Source organism: Typopeltis vanoorti, chromosome 9 (genome assembly GCF_054136105.1).
Source record: "Typopeltis vanoorti isolate ZY-2024b chromosome 9, IOZ_Tvanoo_1.0, whole genome shotgun sequence".
Lineage (NCBI taxonomy): Eukaryota > Metazoa > Arthropoda > Arachnida > Uropygi > Thelyphonidae > Typopeltis > Typopeltis vanoorti.
The window spans coordinates 24,547,691-24,571,843 of NC_143557.1; the positions used below are offsets into that span (position 1 = coordinate 24,547,691).

General features: G+C 34.7%; 1 protein-coding gene across 3 annotated transcripts in view; it reads right to left on the bottom strand.

Annotated features, from left to right (window-relative positions):
- Positions 1 to 24,153, bottom strand: part of LOC150102931 (trypsin-3-like) — a 62,636-nt gene that overhangs the window by 1,892 nt on the left and 36,591 nt on the right. For 2 of the 3 annotated variants that reach the window (XM_090398245.1, XM_090398246.1), the window contains exons 2-6: positions 20,940 to 21,033; positions 14,974 to 15,197; positions 10,966 to 11,063; positions 5,835 to 6,115; positions 1,192 to 1,343 (exon numbers count right to left, since the gene is read on the bottom strand). In XM_090398245.1, the coding sequence (XP_090254371.1) occupies positions 1,192 to 1,343; positions 5,835 to 6,115; positions 10,966 to 11,063; positions 14,974 to 15,197; positions 20,940 to 21,021 (837 nt within the window). In that variant the 5' untranslated portion in view covers positions 21,022 to 21,033. The remainder of the gene's footprint in view (positions 1 to 1,191; positions 1,344 to 5,834; positions 6,116 to 10,965; positions 11,064 to 14,973; positions 15,198 to 20,939; positions 21,034 to 24,153) is intronic. The other variant, XM_090398247.1, reaches the window with a different exon arrangement.

The following is a 24,153-nucleotide window of genomic DNA, read 5'->3' on the forward strand; positions in this document are numbered from 1 at the left end:
GTAAATAAATCCGCTACAAGTCTTCAAGATTCCCTGACTAAATTGAATAAATGTTGTAATAGATATTGTTTGAAGGTCATCATCAAAAAGACAAAGACAATGAAAATAGGTAGAAACATGTCAACTGAGCTGTGAACGGAGAACCTATGGAACAAGTAAAACATTTCAGTTACTTAGGCACCATTTTTAGTGAAGATGGTAAATTAAATATAGAAATAGGCAACAGAATCAACAAAGCTGGTATGGTAGGAAATCAATTGAATAAATTCATATGGAATAAGAGAGAAATTAGTCGGAACAATAAATTAGCTGTATACAAGACGGTGTTTAAACCAATTTTAACTTATGGATCTGAGAGCTGGTTCAGAAGTAAAACACTTGACCAAAGACTAGAAACCGCAGATATGAGAGTCCTGAGAAAGATTAGAGGCGTGAACAGATGGCATCAATGGCAGTATCATATTAAAAACGAGGATATTAGGAAAGAACTTGACATTGTCAGCATCCAGGTATGCATTAGCAGAGCTAATCTCAGGTGTTATGGTCACTTAAACAGAATGGGCGAAGAAAGATTATCAAAACAAGTGTTCTCTGTCAGGTTGGAAGGAAAACGACCCAGAGGAAGACCAAGATATAGGTGGATTGATACGGTACAAAGTGCCTTAGAAGACAGAAATATAAGATCTGATAATATTGGAGTCTTGACATTTAATAGACTGATTTGGAGGAAAATTGTAGATAAGAAGTTAGTAATGATGTAAATTTTTCATCTAGTAATCATACCCTGTACGCCCCCTTGAGAATATATATCAGGAATTTGATGATAACTATCAAAAACGATTCTTTCTAGAAAAAACAGGATTGAATTTTGAAGTTACCATTGTTAACATTATAGAAGTAGAATGTAAAAGTTTTTTTTCTGTGCGCGTGTGAAAAGCTTATGAAATAAGAAATAAAATGAAAGTGTCATGTAATAGCAAAACCGTGGATTTAATCAAAATGAAGATCGTTGATATACATATGGAAAAGCGCGTGAGAAAGAATGGAGTCCTGTGATACTCCAGCATTAGACGGAAGTTGCAAGGAAAAGATCCGTCCACTGTCACATTAAAAAGAACTCGGCAGAATGCCTTGTATATTTCTCTATAAGTTTCTTTATGCATAAGGGGAAGGTGGAGGATAGGAACTTACATCACAAGCATCTCTTCCTACGTCTCCTGCACACAACGACGTATGCGGAAGGGTGTAATCAGATCCGAACTGCACCTGCAAGGCTTGTTCGCAGTTCTTGTGTTTCCATATAGGAACGTTTATCTCTTTCAGCACAACAGAATGATTGGAACCTGAAATAAGACATAAAAGTTTTGACAATGTCAGCTAACTGCGAAATTTCAAAAACTAGTTAAGATGAACAGAAAATAGAATATCACACCGAAGTTACATCAAGAGATATTTCCAAAGCAGCTCGTTAGTGATACGATTTGACGGTATATCATATACTATCACTACAAGTAACTATTATGATGAAAAAGAAAATGTCGGCTACATTTAACTCGCTTCTTACATAAAATTGTCTCAGTAGCTTTGAAAATACTTTCATATAAACATTTGTTTTGATTATGCTTGAGTAAGGAATAAAACGATATAAATTCCTACTTTTCAGTTTACTTTCTAACCCAACGCAATAAACGCGCTAGAAGACTACGTGTGTTCTTTGCAGCTGGCGCAACGCAATCTAATTCCAAGCTCATCCAAGTTCTGTTATGCTGTAAGTGTCACCATTTTCTGGTAGGATTGTCCAAAAATAATACAGAATATAAATTGCCTTTTTACCAAACTGAGTACATGTTAGAGGTTAGAATTTACTGTTAAAATGTCACAGCAATCATCAGATATTAGGACATCTTATAGATTTAGGGAGTTTATTATTATTATTATTCAGGTATCAGAAATCAAGGGAATAATTTTGGACACACACACACACACACACCGGTCTTTATTTGGTAGCATGCAATAGAGTAAAATGTTCTCAAAAGTTACGAGGAAATTTTTGGTTCCATTTCTTCCTGCATTTCTGTCAGAAAATAGTACACTATTTATGGGAGCTCTCATAGTACACAACGTTTGTCCCTAAACTCTCAACGTTATTATTTTATATTCGTTTATAGATAGTTCTGACTATCTAGACAAAATATTTATAGCTAGTGTTGTCACGAATTTTCCCGAAGCTACAGTTATTAGTTATGTGAACCTATTGTTTATATATAAACCAAATCCTTCTTTTTAATGCTACTTACTTTTTCAGTCAGATTGACTGAGTTATTAGTATGAGTTATTAGTCCTCTTTGCTGTAAGTCACCGTCGCAACACGGTGACTTACAGCAAAGAGGATGCTTGTATATATTACTTGACAATTCTTTATTAGTTCTATACACTGCATCTCTAAAATAATATCACCTAGATTAACGCATTTTAAAGTATTTACAGAGTAATTTAGGATTGTCAGAAAATCTGCATTACATTAATAGCACTTCCTCTATAGTGAGCATTTCGCTTAGTTTCACTTGGTATTATTCACTGAGAGTTAATATGCTATAGTATATTTGTTTTCGTTGAAAGCTGCTATTCATGGATTTCTGGTGGCCGTAATCTACATTATGAATAGGTCCGTCTTTGCAAGTCGAGTAAAAGCAGCTGGCGGGATCGGGTTGGACTGCGAACAATACTTTGCACTATATTTCTAAACACAAACCAATGTGCAGCATCTGCCCAGGCACAACACGGTATAATTTGAAACATATCATGGTTAGCGACCGGAGTTGGATGACCTATCACGGTAACGCCAGGGAATCAAGATGTGCTCGGAAGGATTGCACAGAAAACACAATTCCATGCAGAAATGATCATCCTGGAATTTAGAAAGTGTAAGATTCCAGAATAGTAGTCCTACGATCAATAGAAGTCCACACAGATTACACTGTGTTAAGAACGACGTGCCAGTTTCGTAGAGGATAGGAAGTAAATGATATAACAGCAACGAATCAAGTCGCTCCCATTTTGTGTCGGATGGACAACATGGAAATGGTGAATGTCTTGTATTCGAGTGCATCATTCCATCTTGTACATCCGACACAGTGGGAGTGACTCGATTCGTTGCTGTAATATCATTTACTTCCTACCCTCTACGAAACTGGCACGTCGTTCTTAACACAGTGTAATCTGTGTGAACTTCAATTGATCGTAGGACTACTATTATGGAACCTTAAACTTTAAGAAACAGCATTCACTACCAATGAGGCTAAGCTGTTGATGGATCTCCCATGTCAAGCTCTAGTTCGTAGCGCACATTACTGATGTAACTTCTCAGGAATACTCGCAAGTCTTTTTTACCACATACTGCCTGTGAGTGAAAGTACCACTCTATCCCATTGGTAATATTAATATAGCCTAACAAGATAAAACGTCGCTATTCAATAAGCCAAAACGACCGAAGAGAGTGGTATGGAGAATGCTGCAGGGAATTTTACATGTTCTGACCTGAATAGTACACTTTTAACACGTATCATAGCGAGATATTCTAGAGAGGCTTATAAACTAGCAAGAGTAATCCACCTACATTCCTTGCTTGCTAGGTATGTCGTTGGAAGAGTGATCTAAATTCTTGCTAAATGAATTGCGAACGCCGTCGCAACACGGTGATTTTTTTTATCCGTTAAATCTCACATGAGCTTCAATTCGTGGAACATTAATAGTTACGATATGTAACTATTAATGTTCCACGTGATACATGTATACACTTATATCATGACCAATTGTGAAGATATTTCTATCAAAAGTAATGGAACAAATAAGATACGGGATATCTAATATCAGTAATATTTTTATTACTAAGAGTTTTTCATATATCAAGATTTTTTTTTTGGTTTGATAGGTACAAATAAGGGGCAACAGTTTTCGAATTGAGATTTTCCAGCAGCAACATTTTTATTTAGAATTACTGTGTCTAATTATTACTTTACTATATTTGGTTTTCTGTGTTTCAGTTACATCAGTATATTAACACTTTTTGTAAAAAATACTTTTTTTTTAATTGCTGTGCTATCGTTTCTTTCTTGTTTCCATTGGTGTCATTTACTGTGAAATCAAGATTATTCCACGAATACATTTTAGTGAAAACAAATATCTATTACTGAAATACTAAGCATAATTGGTGCAAAAATATAATACAAAAAGAGGCTGTTTCCGGATAAAGCCTTAATCATTTCAAATTCTGGCTTGCGCTTTTCACGTTCAGTCCAAGATTTTCGTATTTGTCTTTCCTTTCGTCTCTGAGCTTTCACGATAGGTTGCCTTCTATTATGTCATATCTTTTAATTATTTAATAGTTCTTTCTGTAGATCCACTCCATGCATTTAATTTCTGGTTTAATCAATTATCAGTGATCTATAAAATCCATAAGTTGGAATAGCAATTGGTTATATTTTCTTCTCCACTCGCCTGCTCTCTCTTAGTTTCAAAGAATTTAAGAATTTCATTTTCAAATGTTGTTGTTTTTTTTTTCATCTTGATCGCTTATGCCGTAGATTTCTACTTCATATAAAACAATAGGTCTAGATGATTTTTGTATATATTTATTCTGTTTGAAATAATTTAAGACTATAAAAACAACGTAAATGGCACTGGTGCTTTCATTCTACCTTGTATTTATGTATTAATTTTATCTGTAACTATTAATGTTCCACGATATTTGAAGAAATTGAAAATTTTCATATATCAATAGTAAAACTTCCAATTTTATGTTAAGTTTCTGGATTCCTTTTGTATATATTCAGTCTAATCTTGCGTGAGCGGAACATCTCGCTGTTTTGGTACTATTTCAATAGTGCTTGGTTTAAATAACAAGTAGAAATGTAATTTGGTTTGGAAATAATTTGGCTAAATAAATTTTCGGATAGATGCTGGGATTATTTTTAAAAGAAAAAGGGATGTAGAAGCATAAGATTACATCCTTGAAAGTATTTTTTTTTAAATATCAAGAGAGGAAATTAATTTCTAAGTTGTGAAAGAATGCACTTTCAGAGGAAATAAGAAGTGCACTGATAAGGAATACATTTAAGATACGGTATTTGTGAAGTCTTCCTCGATGAGTATTGCATCTCGTAAGTAATGATTAGTAATCAATCACAGCATTAGGACTGTTGCTGCATTTTCTCTTATTTTCTCTCAGCATAATCCTAAAATCGCAATATCCGATTGTAAATAAACTATTTTTAGATCTAGTCTTGCGCGTAATATGACCATCTCTTAAATAATTTATTCCAATAGTTCCGCACAATTGAAACCATCGGTTGCACATTCTCCTTTATTCTAAATACTACTTCCAGCATCTTTATGAATGCTAGAAATATTTAGAATGATGGAAGATATCACAATTCGATATGCTTGTTATGCCATTAATTGTTATCCAAAGCTACCCGCATTTCTAATATTGACGCATGTAATTTGGTTTCACGGCTTCAGTACCAAATACATATTATTTGAACAAGATGTTGATACTATTTAGTATGAATTCTTTAAACTAAAGCACCAGAAAAAAATTGAGTAATTAAGAGTAATGAATTTTCGAAGCAAGACCTTTAGAAAGTAGATAATGTAGAAACCAAAATGCAGTTTCCTAAACTGTACAAAATATTGCAATGCGCTTTGGGATCCATTAAATCAGCATGAAAGCATTTTGATAGAGATTTCAAGAACAGATAATCTAATAATATACAAATATATTATCATTTAAATAACAAATAATAAAATGTATAATAGCAATTAACTAAACGCACTTTCTGTTCTCCTTCCCCATCCGGTGACGTAGCACCTTGTGGACAAGAGCAGTTCACGTTCATCCACTGCGCTCTCTGGCATGCACACGGTATTAATATTGGATCGTCGTTTTGCCGGAGTTGTCAGTTTTAGCAGAGCAATGTCATTTTCAAGAGTTTCATTATTGAAGTTGGGATGTAGAATTATTTTAGCCGCATCAAATTCTTCGTGGCGAGCTGGCTCAGTCTGCGTAGTTACGTCATGTTCCCCAAGCCTGACTTTTAATGCTCTGGGTGTTTTACTGGAATCGTAATAAAAAGAGGAACTTAGATCAAATCTACTCACAAATACATCAGATAATTTTGGAATTATTATAACCAATAATTAGGATTGAAATAATCTCGCCTACACACTTTTAGAGAATTAAAATGTTTTAGGATGCTTGCTTTTATAACCAATAATTATTACCAAACCGACATAGTCTTAACTCGTGGGAGGTCTTCTGTATCTGCTGCTATGCTTTTCGTACTTCCTATAAATTCATTCAGTATCACTTTCAGTACCAATTTCATTCATTCAATATGATACCAATATGATTTCAGTATTAGCTGAAATCAATGGTATTGGCAGGCGCATGCCTATATGGAAACCATTGAGTTCAGCTAAGAACTGGAAAGTTCGTAGTGGTGTCAGGAACACTGACTGGACACTAGAAGATTGGAAAAACAGTCATGTGATCCGAAGAGAATCACGGTACTCCTTGTGCCGACTGTAGGCAGAGAGTTTGGAGGGATTACCATGAAGCAATGAACCCAGCTTGCCTTGTAAACACAATTCGAGGTTCTGTCGGTTGGTAGGGAATAGGTTCCCTGAGATTTCTGGAAGGTCGGGTGTCTTCCAACGAATATCTGAACATTATTGCCGATCAAATCTGTCCTGCAACGTTGACTTTTTATCCAGCAGATGGTGGATGTTTCCTTGACGATAGCAGTGTTTATTACTACATCGCGCAACAAAAGCAGTGTTTCAGCGAGCATGACAACGATTTCCACCATCATTCCTGGCCACCACAAAGCTCGGATCTTAACCTCATTGAGAATATATGGAACATGTTAGAAAACCAGATCCGGGAGTAAAGTCCTTTTCCGTCAAATCTGAGCCAGGTAATGATTTTCTGGGAATGCGTGGTATGCTGTAGACGTATATGCAATCCAACACGTTGTGGAATCCATGTCAAACTGCATTTGTGCTGTAATTCGTATGTGTACCATCTACGTCAAGCACTTCACCGAAGCATGTTTACAGGGCTGGGGGGGGGGGGGAAGAGAAGGGATACCAGGCCGAAGGTGTGTGCAGAATTTTTCATTCCTTCTTGTAACAATTATAAAATTTATTTCATTAAAATTTTTGAATTTAATTTATAAGTATACGTACTTAATTTGATCACTTTATTTTTTAAATGAAGCTAATAAGCTATATAATGCAAACTTTTAGTTTCTGAAAGTTTTGCGGAAAAAGCACTCTCTCTGCGCATGAATTTTATTTAACGATTTACTTCAATAATTAAATTTTTTTTATCATGTTGCCAGAAGCTAATATTTTCAGGTAAACACGTCATCTCGTTACTAAAAAATCACTGCTAAACTTTTAAAACTCAACCAATAAAAATAGATTCGTTGTGTTTGTTGTCCCCCTCCCCCAATTGGTTGTTTTAGTACTTATTACGTGACAATCCAAGGACTCATCGAAGGAAGATACTCTACCCTACAACTCTCCTTCTCCATTACTTAATCCATCAACTATACGGAGAGCCACTACCACCACCATCATCAAGACACAACGCCTTCTGCTGCCCACCACCACTCTTAATATTTTTTTTGTTTGTAAAAGTGTTCTCAAGGTTGATTTTTCTGTTGTGGAATAAAAAATCCGAGTTTCGGGGAGAAAAAAAAAACTGTTGCATCCGTCTGAGATCGGCTAACTCACCTTCAATTAAAAACACCCGTATATAGATTCCTCTCGTCACGACGAGAAACGAACTTGGTCTTTTCCAATGGAAGGTCGCAATGTACCGTCATTCTTCCATTTGCGGTATGGAGCCGCTTAACACTAGCTACTACTATTTAACGCTTAAATAGTAGTAGCTAGTGTTAAATTACATCCACAGAAAAAAGATTAGCGGAATAAAGTAGAAATAAGCATTCATAACTTCGAAATAAAATAACAACAATAATTAACCAAAAAAAATATATGGCAGTGTAGATGAGAAGCAATAAGACAGAAATACCCATCCACTGTAATAGACGAGAATCTTTCTATTCTCGTCTATTACATTGTTTTTCGTAGCTGTAAATAAACCGTAAAACTTAAAGTTTGGTAATGATTAGGTAGCGATTGCTACTGTTTGTTTTATGTGAATGCCTGTTTCTGTAACAAGTGTATTTTTTTTCTTTCTTCAGGAAAGAGGAAATCTCGTCACTAAAATGCGACCTGAGTCACCTTTAGTTGAAGCCCTTATAAAAGTTCCTATTGTTTTTGATACTATTCATATTTAGGTTTTTGCAACCAAGCTCCTGGTAACTGAATGCAAACAAACTAACTAATGACGTTTTGACTTTTTTTTTGTGTGAAAACGAATTTTGTATGGTTAAATTTAATATCAGAATATTAGAAGTAAAACTGACATTCTCCTGGGGAAATGGTGTCCTGACTTTGTAAATCAATCTAGTATTATATTAAAATACTCCGTGACGAGTTGTTGATAACAATATCATACTAAATCTTGATCATAATTTAGCCTGATCTAAGTCATTATCTTCTGTTATGTTCTTCTTTTTTTATTCCCATGTACTAATCCGTGTAACTCGCTTTTTGTCTATTATTCATATAACTGTCCTATATCACTCCCACACACGAGAGGCTGCAGAACCCATAGCAAATAAATGCCTTGTGTGAAAAAAAAATCCCATGTCGGAATCGAACTCGGGCCTCCTGGGTGAAAGCCACGTATCCTAGTCACTAGACCACATGGGAAATCTTGTTGATGGATATGACGTATGATAATTTTATACTCGGGTAATCTCAATTATCCACTTCTAGATTAAAATGATAAAGATTTTCCACATTGCACTGTCAGTTGTTTCATCATCATGAATTCAAATTCAACTCTTTCTCGATTTTTTTTTTTTGTAGTCTTACAGAGTACAGTGCACTACCCAACCCAGCATAGTTTCACACCATAGTGTATGAAGCCTGCCCATATTAGAGTAGTATTAATTCTCGCCATTCTATACCATTAGTATTCCAGTTTTATGGTCGGAATATTAGTAGTCCGTCAGGAAAGTCTGTAGTTCAAATAAGTCTGTAAATAAAAATGTTACTCCTTATCACATTTTCTAGCTCTGTATCACCCACAAAACAGTAAGATACAACGATATTTTAATAAATTAGGCTACAAATATGCCAAATGCTCCTTGAGCTCGCTCTGCTATCCATACCCAGTATACTACAACGTATAAATTAATAGAAATGCTATTCATCTTTTATTCTACGGTTTAAAAGTTTGTCCAACAAAAAAGTAGCTTCATAGCAGTCAGAATGACTGTTTTTCCTTAGGATGTGAACCCTTGGATTTTCAGCCAATCTCTAACTTGAACTGCAAGTAAAGCAGTTGCCTGATTCATATTTCTCGATTTCTTTGACAGAAACTTTCCAACTGGGTGGAGGACATACGCAATTAACAGACATGAAGCAATTACAACTTGGTCTTAGATTTTTGAGTAGATTTTGGGATTTTTTAGTTATTAAGCCAGAACAACTAAGTAAGTACAATATATTTTCTAAATATTATTTCATTTCTGCTGCAAATCTTTATTCTATAATACATTTTGATAATACAACATACAATTTCCGTCTCCATCTTGTAACATCACTTCTAATTTATCATTATAGTTTGCTGTTTGTTTTGTTTTGTAAAAGTCAAAAGTCTGTAATACTAAAGGCATCTGAATCTTCCAGTGTTTGTCATCTAGAATGTGTAGATAATCACTCGGCTGGCCAAGTGTCCGCTCTGTAGCTAAAAGGCTGCGGGTTCGAATCCCGCCGTGGGCATGGATGTGTGTGATTGTCTGTGGAAATACCAGTGGGGGTGATGGTCGGCGGTAGATGGCGTTGGTGTAATTACGGTCAGTTGGTGGAGACAATTGTAGGGCAGGTGCCCTTCCTCGATGAGTCTGTGGACTCCCTGGAGGTGTCAAATAATAATGAAATAAATTTACTTCTTTTTTTTGTCAAGAATATCTCTTGAATTGAAAAGTCAAAAAAATCAATGATAGACGCCACACAGCAGTCCTTTCTGATAGTAGATTAGGAAGTTGAGGACGTGTTGTGATTTTCTTATTGGATTTTACTTAAACATTCCATGTTGCCAAAACAGAGTGGCCAAGAAGCCCGTCATCATGATTGCTTGCCCATTGTGTATATGCAGGATACTAAATCGAAAATAGGTTTCGATGTCAAATTCCACCAATTCTTTTCCTCCATATAAAGAAGAAAATGAAGCTCAGGGCTTCATTTTGTATGAAATCTAGAAAGACAAACTTGAGAGGCTTTTATGTTTCAATATAGGTTTTTTGGTTTTCTAAAATCTCGTTAAACTGTCTTCATTTTCCCAAATGTCTTACAAGAAGCAGGCTTTGGTTATTTTTGCAGCGAAATATGCAACACTAAAATTATAAAATTAAAAATGTTTCAAAAACCTTCAGAAAAGTTGATAATCGTTTAGGTTGATAATCACCTCAATGCTATTCTGATCAAGTTCTTTCTACTTTTACATTGCCACGTAGAAGCGAACAGAATTTCGAAAAACACACACAAAAAAGCACTATAATTAGAATGAAATGTCTGCCTCGCATTCATCACTGAGATCTCACGAGAAAAAAACATTTGTGGTATTTTTGACTTGCCTTTTGCATATTAATACAAAACTATGTGCAAAAGGAATCGACGTGCAATTACTTATGAAGAGAAATAATTGAAGATTCTGTCCGTGCATTAGTATGATCCCACTGCCATAAACTCTACTAATACCAAACTTGTCAAATCACAGATACTGCAAAAATTAAAATAAACTTTCTTAAACGGCATACTTACTAATCATCCACGCAATGAGATGCTGTGAGCACCCAGTATTCGTCAACTAAGGATCCGCCACAAACATACAAATCCTGAGACTTTTCCAAAATTGCTGCCTGAAATGTAAATAGAGATGAGAATTTTTTAAAACCATTTTTTTTCTCGAATGAATAATTTTGTTGGATTACTACAATCCTACATATGATTTAAGGTAAAACTAATTCTTTAAAATAACTTCCCTTCAAACTACAAAGAAGAAAATTAAAAGAGCTGGAATATATCTGAATTTTGTCGAGAAGAAAACATTTTAATAAAAGAATAAAGCTGAACCTTTTAGTTAAAGTAATTCGTCTGTTTTTCCTTGATAACGTATTCCACTGTCATCCATATTTGTGCAAATATAATTAGTTCTTCCTGGCTCCCCGTGACTTTATTCAGTTTTCATAGATTTCCCCTCTTAATGGTACTGAAAACGAATCCTTTTTTGCATTCCCCAACAGAAAATTTATAACATACTGCATTAGCACGGTCTGATAAAGTAATTGATAAGGAAAACACCTGCTTTAGAGACCAAACGTGGAACTCTTCAAGCCACTTCCGTCTTCCAATAAGCAAGATGATGGTCTCGCACACTGTGATGAAATTCATCTACTACCTGAAGACATGCACAAACATCCATGACTACAGTGGGACAACCTACTTTATCGGTTGTTTACAGAGCGGAGACGCTAGCCATTCGGCGCACCAGGCTGAGGTATCTCTCCGATTATCTGTGCGATGAGTCTCGCAAACTCGTGTATATCTGTTTATATTCTTCTCACGTTTTTTCCTCCAAGCTATATCTTACCTGTTCCTACGACTAGTATTCCATAATTTTTCTGTAACCTTGGTGCTTAACATTTCCAATCAGAGGACAATAATTGCACATAATTGTCCGAATATGATCTCATAAAAATTATATATACAGCAATAATTATTACTTTCTTTGCTAATGTATTTTTCATTGCATTAATAAAAGGGGCAATGTCCGTTTCTACAAAACCACAGAGGATGAGGAAAGAAATGTGTTACGAATGGTTAAGATGCAACCGATTAAATGAACAAATGTCTACAGCCGAAGCTATCTCCTATTATTCTTTAGCTGTCCATAAGTTTCTCTTTAATCTAAGTGACCAACTGACAGTGGCAGCGAAGTTTTTGTTTATGAAACTATGCACTATATCATTTGAAATTTGTGAATTAAGAACTGAATTCTAAACATATTAATTATTTCAAGGCATGTTTATCTGGTAATTATGCCAGATGTTCTTAATTAAACAACAATATACTTCGAGTACAAGGCTTCAGCTCTCTAATCCAGCAGAGCCGATGCTCTTAAAACTTTTCTTACAAATCTAAAACAATACTCCCTTTGTTCTAAATAAGTAGGTATCCGAAAAAGACAGCTGCTGTTATTTGACATCGCAAAAGGACTGCATTTTGCGAAACTTCCAATGAACTTTGTAATAGTGGAATAAGTGAGGGCAATTTGTTCTAAGATATTCAGTGCAACGGCAATTAGGACGCCTGGAAGCTGCAAATGCTATAAATTGAACGAATGGTGTAAATGCAATATTATGATGAACATTAAAAAGTGAACCATCAGTTAAATTAAATGAAAAAAAAATTTATTGTGGCAAATTCACCATTTGTTTTAATTTCTGCATTTAACAAAAGATACGTTCAGGAAGATTATTTTAAAATGAAGTAATATTTAAAAAATAATTTTAAATATTTAAACTTTTTTTAATTAAAAACAAATTTGTTTTTAAGTATTGCCAAAATATTGAAATCATAATTTTGACTTTATTGAAGCAAGCTATTACCATACAAAATCCACAAGAATATTTCCATCTAAAGTGCTACCAAGTGAAATACCTTTTCACGTGCATTTTGTAATGTCCCATCTGAGTCACTTCGTATATAACACAACACCACCACCACCCTGGATTGAAGAATTTTTAGTAAATTTAGAATTCAATAAAAATTCTTCTAAGTAAATAAGTTGGCAACAGCTGTATCATGTAACGGTTTAGTCCAGTACCAAATATTTCAGGTATTTGTTGACAAATGAAAGCGTGAATTCTCTGGATTTTTGAATATCATTAATTAACGTCGTCGCATATATAAGGAATCCATTTCTCTTCTCCAGATTTGTCACTCGTGATATCTGCGCTAAGAATTAAATTAGTAGTATTGAGCAGAAATTTATGGGGAGAAAACGAAGTTAGGTTATCATCAGGGACATCTTTTACTTTATCATATTAACACCGAGAGCTAATGCAGTTTTAGACTCGGTAACTTAATCATCCCAGCATTTGACAACTTCTTACATTCATAAAAATGAAAGCTAATCCCTTGGGATAGGACGGGAAATGTTTCGGGGTTTTGAATTATGGTCCAAGTAACTAAGATTACGACAAATGTCTCGTTAACTGAGCTTATCTCGCCAGTTCGCATGTTTTCTGGCAGGAAGGTCTTTGTTCCTTTTTATTGAGACTAGAAACTTACTTTCACCTTTTTAAGTGAAAGCGAGTTTCTGATTAATCTAATTAAGTTTCCTTGTTTCTTAGAGGAGATTCGAACCTTTTTTTTTTTTTTTTTGCAAAGTATCAACACTTTTTCAAAATATTTCATGGGACTCAGAGGCCCATGGAATATTTTGGAAAAGTGTTGATACTTTCGTAAAAGTGTTAGTTTACACTAAATAATGAGTAGTATTTTATTTAAAAAAAACTTTTACATTCCGTATTGATAAAGAACGGTGAGGACGTCTCATAAAAGATGGGACGAATATTAATTTGATATTCGGGTTATTTCGTTTGCTCCTTCACCTTTAGACTAAAGTTCACATTAGCATTTGAATGCTTGTTTTATTTGGTAATATATTCGAACGATTTCATTCTCCTTTTATTAAAATTAAGATCGTAAACTTAATTAGGAATAGCATAAGTCGAAACTGGCGTAATTTTTTATTTCACATGTAAAATACAAAAAAAAAAATGATCCACTTTTTGTTGTATACATTTATATTCTAATAAAGTACCATAATGTACGGCTTTTTTCCCATTAATATTTTAACTTTCAATTTTTGAAGTATATTGCTGGATTGTTTTTTGTTCTTTCAAAATTACTGTTATAAATCGGCATACTATGTTTTGGTTAAAATAACAGACTAAGACCTAGAATACATTTATTATATAAGGCTAAGTTTGGTTGATAGTGAGGCAAACAAGGCCATGAAATAAATTGTCCATTAATTGTATTGTGCTTCGGCCAGTTTCGAGTAGAAAATCTCGCGATTTCCATATGAGAAATACTACACCTATCTTCATTTGAACAGTCTTAATAAGTTTCGTCCATTATGGTCAAAAACACCTGGCTCAGTTTCGAGACACCTGGCTTGAATTTGAGACAGGTGTTTCCAACTAACGACGGAGACCCTTCTACTGTAATATATGGTCGTCTTATAAGATTTAATGACCGAGAGGATTCAATTTTCTCCCTTCGCGAAGTCGCGTGTTATTTATCTAATATTTGCATTGATTGTAAAATACTGTGCCACCATAATAGTACTGATAATTTTTATAGAATCATAATAACAAGATTGCGCTTTTCAGGGGTTGTCGCTAGAGCTAAAAGTTTTCTCTGAACTGAAAAATATTTCTTTTCTCATGTTTATTAGTTCATAAATATTTCTGAGACTCTAAAGTGAGGTCCCGAGCTGATGCTCTTAGGGCTTCCCTCTGTCTTTAAAATGGCACCCATCTAGAAACTAGAATATTGCATTTCTTGTTTTTAGATACACGGCATCGCAACAACGGGGAAACTCCATGAAACTGCATAACAAATAGCTGAGATACTCTGGTACTTGTTTTGCTCAGATCTGAAGTAGTAACGGCAACTTTATTTGAGTGATTCATAAAAATGCTTCAAGTCCTTCAATGGTGAAACCTCAAAATTAAAATAAAAAAAAATGCCACTTACATGCCATGCCCATTCGCCTGGTTCAGAGACCCCTTCTTTTTCATTGTCAACTCCTTTCTGGCCACACGTAGTTAATTTCCCTCTACTTGGAAGGATGCCTACTTTCTTGGCATTCCGCTCGACGAAGCAACAAACCTTGCTGCTGTAGGTACAGTAGGAATAAGGCTTTCCTCCAGCTCCTATGCACTGCCAGTATTCCATGCAGTCACACTGGAAATGAGAGACTGAAGAATGAAAAAGATTATATGGTCACAGTTTATTTTTCTATATTGACGAAGTTGTCTGTTTTCTGTTTAAAGATTTATTTATTCACGATTAGTATCATAATAATAAATTCTATTTACCTTTTACGTAACTTAGCTTTCCTTATACCAAGAAGTACCAAAAGATCAAGCGTACTCTTCGATAAGTGCTATCAATGTGACATAGCGAGGGGGGGATGCTTTTGAACATTTTTAAACAAGTCACTGTATGCTGAATTTATTTCGTATCTCGAAAGTGCTTTATTAACATCCATTTCTCACATGGGATTACGATCCACGACATTTTGGACTACACCTGCAGTGACTGTCTGTACGATAGCACCGCTGCGGTGGTTGATCAGTTCGTGCTATCCGCAACCACAGTAGGTGGTGTTCTGTCTCCCTACAATTGCGTGCAGCAGCATTATTATAATTGCTTTTTATTTTTGATTCTCACCTGGGATTTAGATGTCTTAATTAGGAGGTCTGCTTCAATGAAAATCAAGATTTGATAGAAGGGATACTCGACACAAAATGCTCTACAGCTACCACAGCTTATACGAAGCGCAGTACAAGCAAAATATTGCGGTTGCATACTCAATTTACTGCGACTCTAAAGACCGAAGCAAAGAATAATTGTACAACTTCAGTTATATTAGTGATTAAATGTCCACGTCAACAAATCCATAATTTCATGCAACGTGGAGATTTGGTGTCAGTAAATATATAACAAAAAGATAAAGAAATAGAATTTAATCAGCTTTTTAATTAATAACTGAATTTCGTGATAATGGATACAGTCGTTCATAAAGTTGTAGATACTGGACTAGGGTCTGTGTCAACTGGCCAAGCTTCTCTCTCTCTCTTTTGAAATATTGTCATAATATGCTAATGATGACAGTATTGCAAACCTCAGTTTCTCCTGTTTGCATTCAATCATCCATTTAGCATAGAATGATTTATTAAATAGCACACACACACCTTGAAAGCTACAAATGCTTCAGTAATTTTCAACAGCAACTGAAAGACTGATTAGTGACTCGACGATGATTTTTCTTTTGCATACACATAAACAAGTGAACAGCTTCGTCCGTAAAACGACACAGAATTGTGTTGTACTCCCCGTGTTTGAAGTTCTACTACTAATAATAATCACTCCAGCGTCAGCAGTAGTCACTTGCTTACATTGGATCACCCTTCTTTCTCTACTATAAGAACTTTTTTCAACTATAAAACAGCAATTTGAAAAAATTAGGAGGCAGTAGCACTTATATGCCTATCACACGTGATTCATGTTTGTCGTAAAACTTCTATTGCTAAAAGCTTTTGTTAGAAGCAAAATGACAAGTAGGTCACCGATGGGGCAAAAATCCATCCGATAATAATACGCTCTCTATTTAGGCCACGTGTTAATGTCACTTTCTAACATGATAGTACTGATTTGCATTTGTTTTCTATAGCAGAAATTCTCTGCAATAGTAACCTTAAATAAGGCCAGGGAATGGTTCACCGGGCTCGCATTCAGAACAAGCTGGTGGACGTTGCTTCATTTTCTGAATGATTTCACTTCTTGACATCTTAAATGATTCGCACGAATAATATAATTTCGCATTATTCAATCTGTTAAGTGTATAATTTTTGTTAAATATTTATATTTCATATAATATTTTATGAAGTGATTTTTAAGTGAATCCGACATACGAAAGAATAAACAGGATATTCGTACCGTGAGTGGGTTAAGGTTAGATAATTCAAAAACCCTGCTCCAGAGACCATGAAACTCTTTTCAGGCCTTCAATAAGCAAAGCAATGGAGTTCATCTGCTACCTGAAGATATTAACAAACATCCATTCGTTCCGTAAGATTTGAGCCTGGTTGGAGAGCAGGTGCGTAATATGCTCGAGATTAACCATACTATCTCCCACACGTATTTAGGTTTTCTAAATGAGTTTACATATGCCTTCGTAAGAAGTAACATTATTATACTTTTGTTTGCTATTGGACGTAGTTTAGGAAGAAAGTGGCTATCTGCGCATACAGATACATTATATGCAGATACACACTTCAATTTAAATAGCTTCAACATATTCTTTAATTGTGAAAGTTATAGATTCAAGGCCGTTGTATATTTTAGGAGATATATATTTAAAGATTTTGTGTACTTATTTGTGCACAGCGATCGCATACTTAGTGTGTTCTTCCTTATCATGTCATATTTTAATATTCTCTTTTTATGCAGTGTTATTTAAAAGAAAGATCAGTATTTTTATAGGTGGCGCTGTTGTGTATTGTAAAGGTAGTTAATACAAAATAACTGCGCGCTTCAGAACTCGTAACATTAAATGTCAGTTTGTAGGGTTTTTGACAGCAGATTCATTTTGTAGCCAACTGCATGTTGCAATATTGGGTAGATCAAAAGTGTAGATAAATTTCTTTCATAAAGTTTGTTTCAAATAATTCAATCTTTACAAGATATCATTCTTTTGTTATTTGAAACAAATTTATCAAAGAAATTTATGCACACCATGTATCACTCTTGGATCTATCCAGAATTCAATAATGAATACTTGATCATCTTCCCTTTAGATGCTAAGTGCTTGAAAGAGAGAACTCTATCCAGAACTGGACAGTTTCGCTGTCGTTTGCTAAAAAAATGCAATTAATTGATGGGATTCGATATCAATCATAATACGTGTTTTAGTTAATTCAAAATATATAACTTATACATTTTTTTTTTTAGAAAACCGTGATCTGATTATGAGATCAGATCCCTTGGGATTTTTGCTCTCATAGTTAATTACTAAGTCTCACCTTTTCTTAGAGCTTGTTTGCTCTAAGAGAAGGTGAGAAAACAAGAAAAGTAAACAAGAAAAGCCTGTTTACTCTAAAGAAGGGTTTAAAGCTTAGTAACTTTTAAACCCTTCGTAACAAGCAATATATAAACTGTAAAGGGTTTTTCTTGTTTATAGTTTAAAGATTTTATTTCACATTAAGAAAAACTTTTTCCGTGTTGATAATTGCCCCTGTAACGTTTCGTTTTGAGTCACTTATTTGACTTCTTCATTCAAACAGAACGATTAATTCTTGCGACTTCCGGTATAAAGATCATATTATTTTAAGATATTAATTTCGCATTTCTCTGCTAGTCGCATGAACTTTCTTGCATACTTCTACGGGAGAATTCGTGAGGATATCATTTAAACAGCAAGAGAACCATATCGAATCTTGGAATGGAATTCATGGTTGAAAACAGGATTAACAATTGTGTGCGTGGTGGCATGTGTACTTAACTGTAAACGTTACGAAACCATGTGAATCGTATCGAAGGTCAGTGTGCGTGAAATTCTTGATGATAGATGACCAGATTAAGATAATGATGATGCCTCGGTTTTCATTGCACTGAGTAGTGTGAATTGCATGTTCGAAGATTTCTTCTAAATACGATAGGCCAATCCGGATTAGGGTTTTAACATCTTTTAACATTTCTGAAAAGTGACTCTCTCTCTCTCTCCGGATCGTCACGATTGTCTGACGTAACCTATGCTGCATGAGTAACGCTTTATATAGACCCCTGGTATTTTACTGGATGGGAAGTGGTTTAGGAGGATGCGGGAACTTAAAGTTTTATTGTAGAATTTCGTTGTCTTTATACCGGAACTCTTAATAATTTCAACATAACATTCCCCAGCAATCTCAGGTGCTCAGAAATACTCTATTCATAAAGAGTGCACGCATGGCTTCAAAAGTAGCGAGGTTATTTGTATTTCACGGCCAAAATGACTTGGATTTTCCCCCAATATCGCCCTACTTATTGAACTGTATTTCTTAAGGAAACGAATTTTGTTAAGGTGAGATATTCTGAGCTCATTGACTTGAACAAGAACGTTACATTGCAATGTGGGTTTTATTTTATTATTATTATTTTTTTTATCTCAGTAGGGCAATCGCAAGAAAGTTGCAACATTCTTTTCAGCGAAAAACTTGAGTAGAAGTAGAAATATTCTAGAGGAAGCGGTGGACATATTTATAAGCATCCTTCAAAATTTAGGCGCGTTAGGGAGTCTCTTACAGAAGTTAGAGAGCGTTTTTATCATGTTAAACAGGAAAACCGACCAGAGGGCATACGCAGTAAACCTACATAATATGCTGTTTTCATATCCTTTAGTTTTAGTTGTAATTCCAATAAAATCAAGCAATCTGTATGCTTCATTACCTTAATAAACCCCAATTATGAACATCTTATTCATAATATATCTCTGGAGTAAAAGACTCATTGTGGCTAATATTTGATTACACATATTAGTTTTATTCATTTTTCCTGGTTTAATTAATAAGGTGCTCACTGAGTTTTGCAGAGGGTGAGGAATAAAGATCTGCGCTCGATCTTTCACATAGGAACTAAATCCTGTATAGAAAATTCACTTCTAATGATCATAATGACCTCTCCATCCAATAAATTCTTTTTTTAGAGTGATGCGAATGCTTGTTCACAATAGTGAAGTACCATGGTTGGTGAACTTTGAGAAGTAAGAAGAAACGTGTTAAGATTAGATTTTAAAATTCGCAGATGGTACTTAGGAAATACTTAATACGGCGGTTGTTTTAAAATCCCGGAAGTAGAAGGAATGAACAAAAATAAAAAAAATTTGCTAGTTTGAAATTGAATCATGAAGGAGTGGTGACGAGCCCACGGTAAATCAGATTTTTAGATATCAAGTCATCTGAACCAGAAATATCCAAGCGTTTCTTTTGATGTATTATCGGCGAAAGATTAGAAACTGCATGCAACGAGTTCTTCTTGGTTTAGTAGCCGCCATTTGACTTTTTGTTTTCTGTACAAGAGCTGAAAAGACTGATTCTAGGATTAGCTTTATCTTTCGGTAATGTTTCGATGGCGCCATCTGGATGTAAGAAAGCTGGAAATATTGAAGGGTCGAAAATACTCTAGATGATTCTGGCGAGGGTTTTCGAAGATTCGACTTTCATTTGAGAGAGAGGCAAGTTTCCTGCATTCAACTCTTTAAAAATCCGATTTCGATTTCTTGATGGTCCAATAAAATTAGGAGTTTGGATCAGGAGAGCAAAATTCAGTTATCTTGTGGTGCCAAATGAAATTTCGCACCACAAGACGGGATAGATAAGGTTCGTTCCGTAATAAAGGAAGCTTAGCCAAGGTTGTCATCTTAGTTACCAAGAGGAGGGTTGATAATGCCAGTATACTGGGAAAGAGATTCCTTTTAAGTAAAGGTCAAGGGAGTTTTGAGGATGGTAGAAATTATCTAGTATTAGAGTGAAAGCACAATCGCTGCCTTGCAGCAAACATTTCACATTAGATATCAATAAGAATGCTTGATCGCATATGCTGTTTGGAAAAGGCATGCCATTAAATCCTTATAAGGGCAAAAGTACTGGCATCCCCAAACCGTTTTTTCTCGAATTATAAATTACATAAATAATGTTTATATATAATACATAATTATTTATGTTCATTCTTCTTCGAAATAACAATATACATAAAGAATGCTCGCATAAATTGTATTATTAATTTACAGTAATTTAATGTAAACACATTGAAAACTAAATTTAGAGTTTTCTTCAATAAATAACTCGGCATTGGAAATTTAGATTACGATTTCCTGAATTATTTTATTTATTTTGCAAGTTAAAGTACGTATTAATTGTTAAGTAAAATATTACTTGCTTCATAGATAAAAGGACTCTTACCTCCTGCAGAATTGTCATCTTGAGCAGTTGTTGATATCCATAGTAACGAAGTTGTGAGTACAATAAAAGAGCGCTGCACCATTCTACCTTGAACCTAACATGAAATAAATATAGAAACTATATAGCTGTAGACATATTATATGTCAGGTTGCCTTAAACATGTTTCTTTGCTATTCGGAAACCATGCATCTATAATTTAAAAAAATCGAAAAAATTAAGATATCAATGGTCGAGTTATACACTCAACCACATTATTTCTTACCTTCTGAATGCATGCCATAATTTTCTAACTTTCCTAAGTGAATTAATTCTTTCTAAATATTCTTTCGAAAAAAAATGACTGGGTATTTTTACAAGTACCTCAGTACTTGTAAAAATTAATCAGGTACTTAATACAGTCGAATCGGGATTTAATGTTTTTCTTGGAGAAAACTGTTCAAGCGTATTTTTTTATAACACCACATTGGAAATCTATAGCACGAGGATTATTTACTCCACTTTCATATTTCGGTACAAGAGGTAAACATGGTGTGTGTGGGGGGGGAGTCTAGAAAAAACTTCTGATCGAAGTGGTCGCAGTTGCTGTCTTGTAATTATCCTGAATGATAAATATAACTAGAACGTAAATTGAAGGAAAAAACGCACAGTAATTAATGAAATATTGTTCACACGTGACACAAAATGAAAAGTAATACTTGTACATTAAAACCACACTACCGATGTAATGTAGTTTTAATGTATTTTAGCGTCAATATAAACATGGATGCGGGGTTGACGATTAAAATACTGTTGAGATGTCTTTGAAATAACATGAATAAGAAGAACATTATGGTTGATGTATTTCATCCACTAAATTCCTTCATATATAGGCTCATGGTATTTTAAAGTTAGCCGTCAGTATATGTTAAAATATTTGATCAAAAACGATGAAAGTTTTTCTCTCCAAGTAAGTGTACACAATCGGATTCTCTTTTAATGATTGAAAAGTATTTCAAGTAGGCATTAATGCTGAGAGTATTTGTTTTTTTTTACTTAAATTCTTCTTCATTAAACTGTCAAAAGTGGATACAATATTCATCATTACTCTTCGGCAGTGAGACGATATTTTAAAGTTTGTGGAATATCCAGCAGCACCCGTGTCGCAGGCTATCTTTTCCCATATACTGTCAGAAACTTGTTTTTGTCTGAAAAATATATATTGTAAAATAAATAAATCGTCTAGCTTTTCATTCCAAAAAGGTCATGAATACTACTAATGGCTACATAAATTAGAATATGGAAAGGACTTTAGTTGATATTTGGGAGAGTTCAAGAATTCTATAGCACCGATCCTTGTGTGCTAAGAACAATGCTTGCATTGTAAAGAAATCTTATTGATAACTGGTTTAATGATAACAGCATTACAGTTGGCAAGCAGTGTTCTGACCTAAATTTTCTGCACATCTTGAAAAGACAAATCCGGTTATGCTAGGTATGAACTTCCAAACTGTAGCATTCGCATTACTATAAAGTAACAAAGAAAATTATTTGCAATTCCAAAAATGGACCTACTTATTAATTTTCTACTTAAAATGTATTCTACTGACAAGTGCAGTCCGAATACCTCTTTTTGTTAACACACAACCATACACATGCTCAACTCACCAGTTTGATAGCTAACCCGGATTCTTTATTTAACGGAATACCGTGATATTTCTCTAATATCCGTGTAATTTATCTTACTTCATTCAATGATGCTGCGCATCACGTAGTCATTAGTAACCTTCACAAGTGATTTCCATCTTAAGACAATGCACGCTTAGGGCTAGCCGTTTCAATATCTCGTCGCATTCTCTCTGTCCTTCCAATCAAGCATTGTATCGTCTTGGTGCCGTCTCGGATAATGCGCGTCTGTATTTTTATGTTACTGCTAAGCACGACATTTTCATGTTTGGATAATTTTCTTCATACTCATTTAGGTTCATCCTTTAGACCACATACTTAATGTAGAACTTTATTTTTACATATTACATGATTTGTAATATTGGATAATGGCCATATCTTGTATCCTCATTTGGAGATATTGGTCGGATGCTGGTGTTTCCTGAGAAACGTCATGAATGTCTCGCTAGTTTTTATTTGTCCCCCACCCACAGAAGTTTTCTATGACTTTATAAATTATTAACACTATCAGTGGTTGCAAGATAAGTCTGAGAACACCATTTTGAAGACATCTTTTCTTTCATTCCACTTCAGGATCGCCTCCCACATATGCTCTTCAGTTTGAAAGACTGGTTTGAATCCCATCTTGGATGGGAGGAATCTATAAGTGATTTTCAATTGAAGGGGAGTATAGTAGGGTGCCTATAGGAAATTCTGATTTTTCATCCCAAATGACAATTAACAGACAAAATACATTGTCCTGATTCCTTACTCGCTTCGACCGTAATTTGAACTACTCCTAAAAATGTTGCTCCACTAATCTGCTTAGTGAAGGCTGAGAAAGTTACGGATCTCATTGTGAAAACCATATTACGAACACGTCTATGCTACAGTGGAATTCGAACCTATAACGTCCTGGTAGCTATGCTACAGAATAGGAGCTAAAAGGGCACAGCGTCTCACGGAAGAGCTCCCAAAAGTATGTGATAAAATGCAGTACAAAGAATTTATTACAAGTCACTCTAATAATTTCATCTCATCACTATGTTTATACATTTTAAATACTCGCGTTTTTATTTGTATCCGGAATTGAACAAATTCTGGTTACAAATCAAGAAAATAATTTTTTTTTTTTTTTTTGCATTGTACGTTGGAGTGTTTAAGTTTTCCGTCCAAGAGTGTTGTCATTTCCAGATTTGAATACAGAGAATATACATTAATGTGTGGGATTTTCTTCGTTTGAGCTCTTCTGCAAGCATGCGTCCTTCCTTGCAGGTTTGTTGTTCTCTAACTTGGCTAAACTAATAATTAGTGTTCTTGGGAGTAGGGGCCCTAAACGATTCACTCAATTTTACATCTGTGTGTAGAAGTGGCATTAGAGAATTCGGAAAACCGGTTTTTAGTATAGTTGTTGTCAAATACTGTTCTACTTAGACGTTATCCTTCGTCTTATTTTTCCCTGAAGAAAATTATATTGTTCTACCTACTTCTCATTTTAATTGTAAGAGATTTTATCTATATTAAATAAAGATTTTACTCACGTTTTATTTCTCTATTCCATACTCTGTTCTGG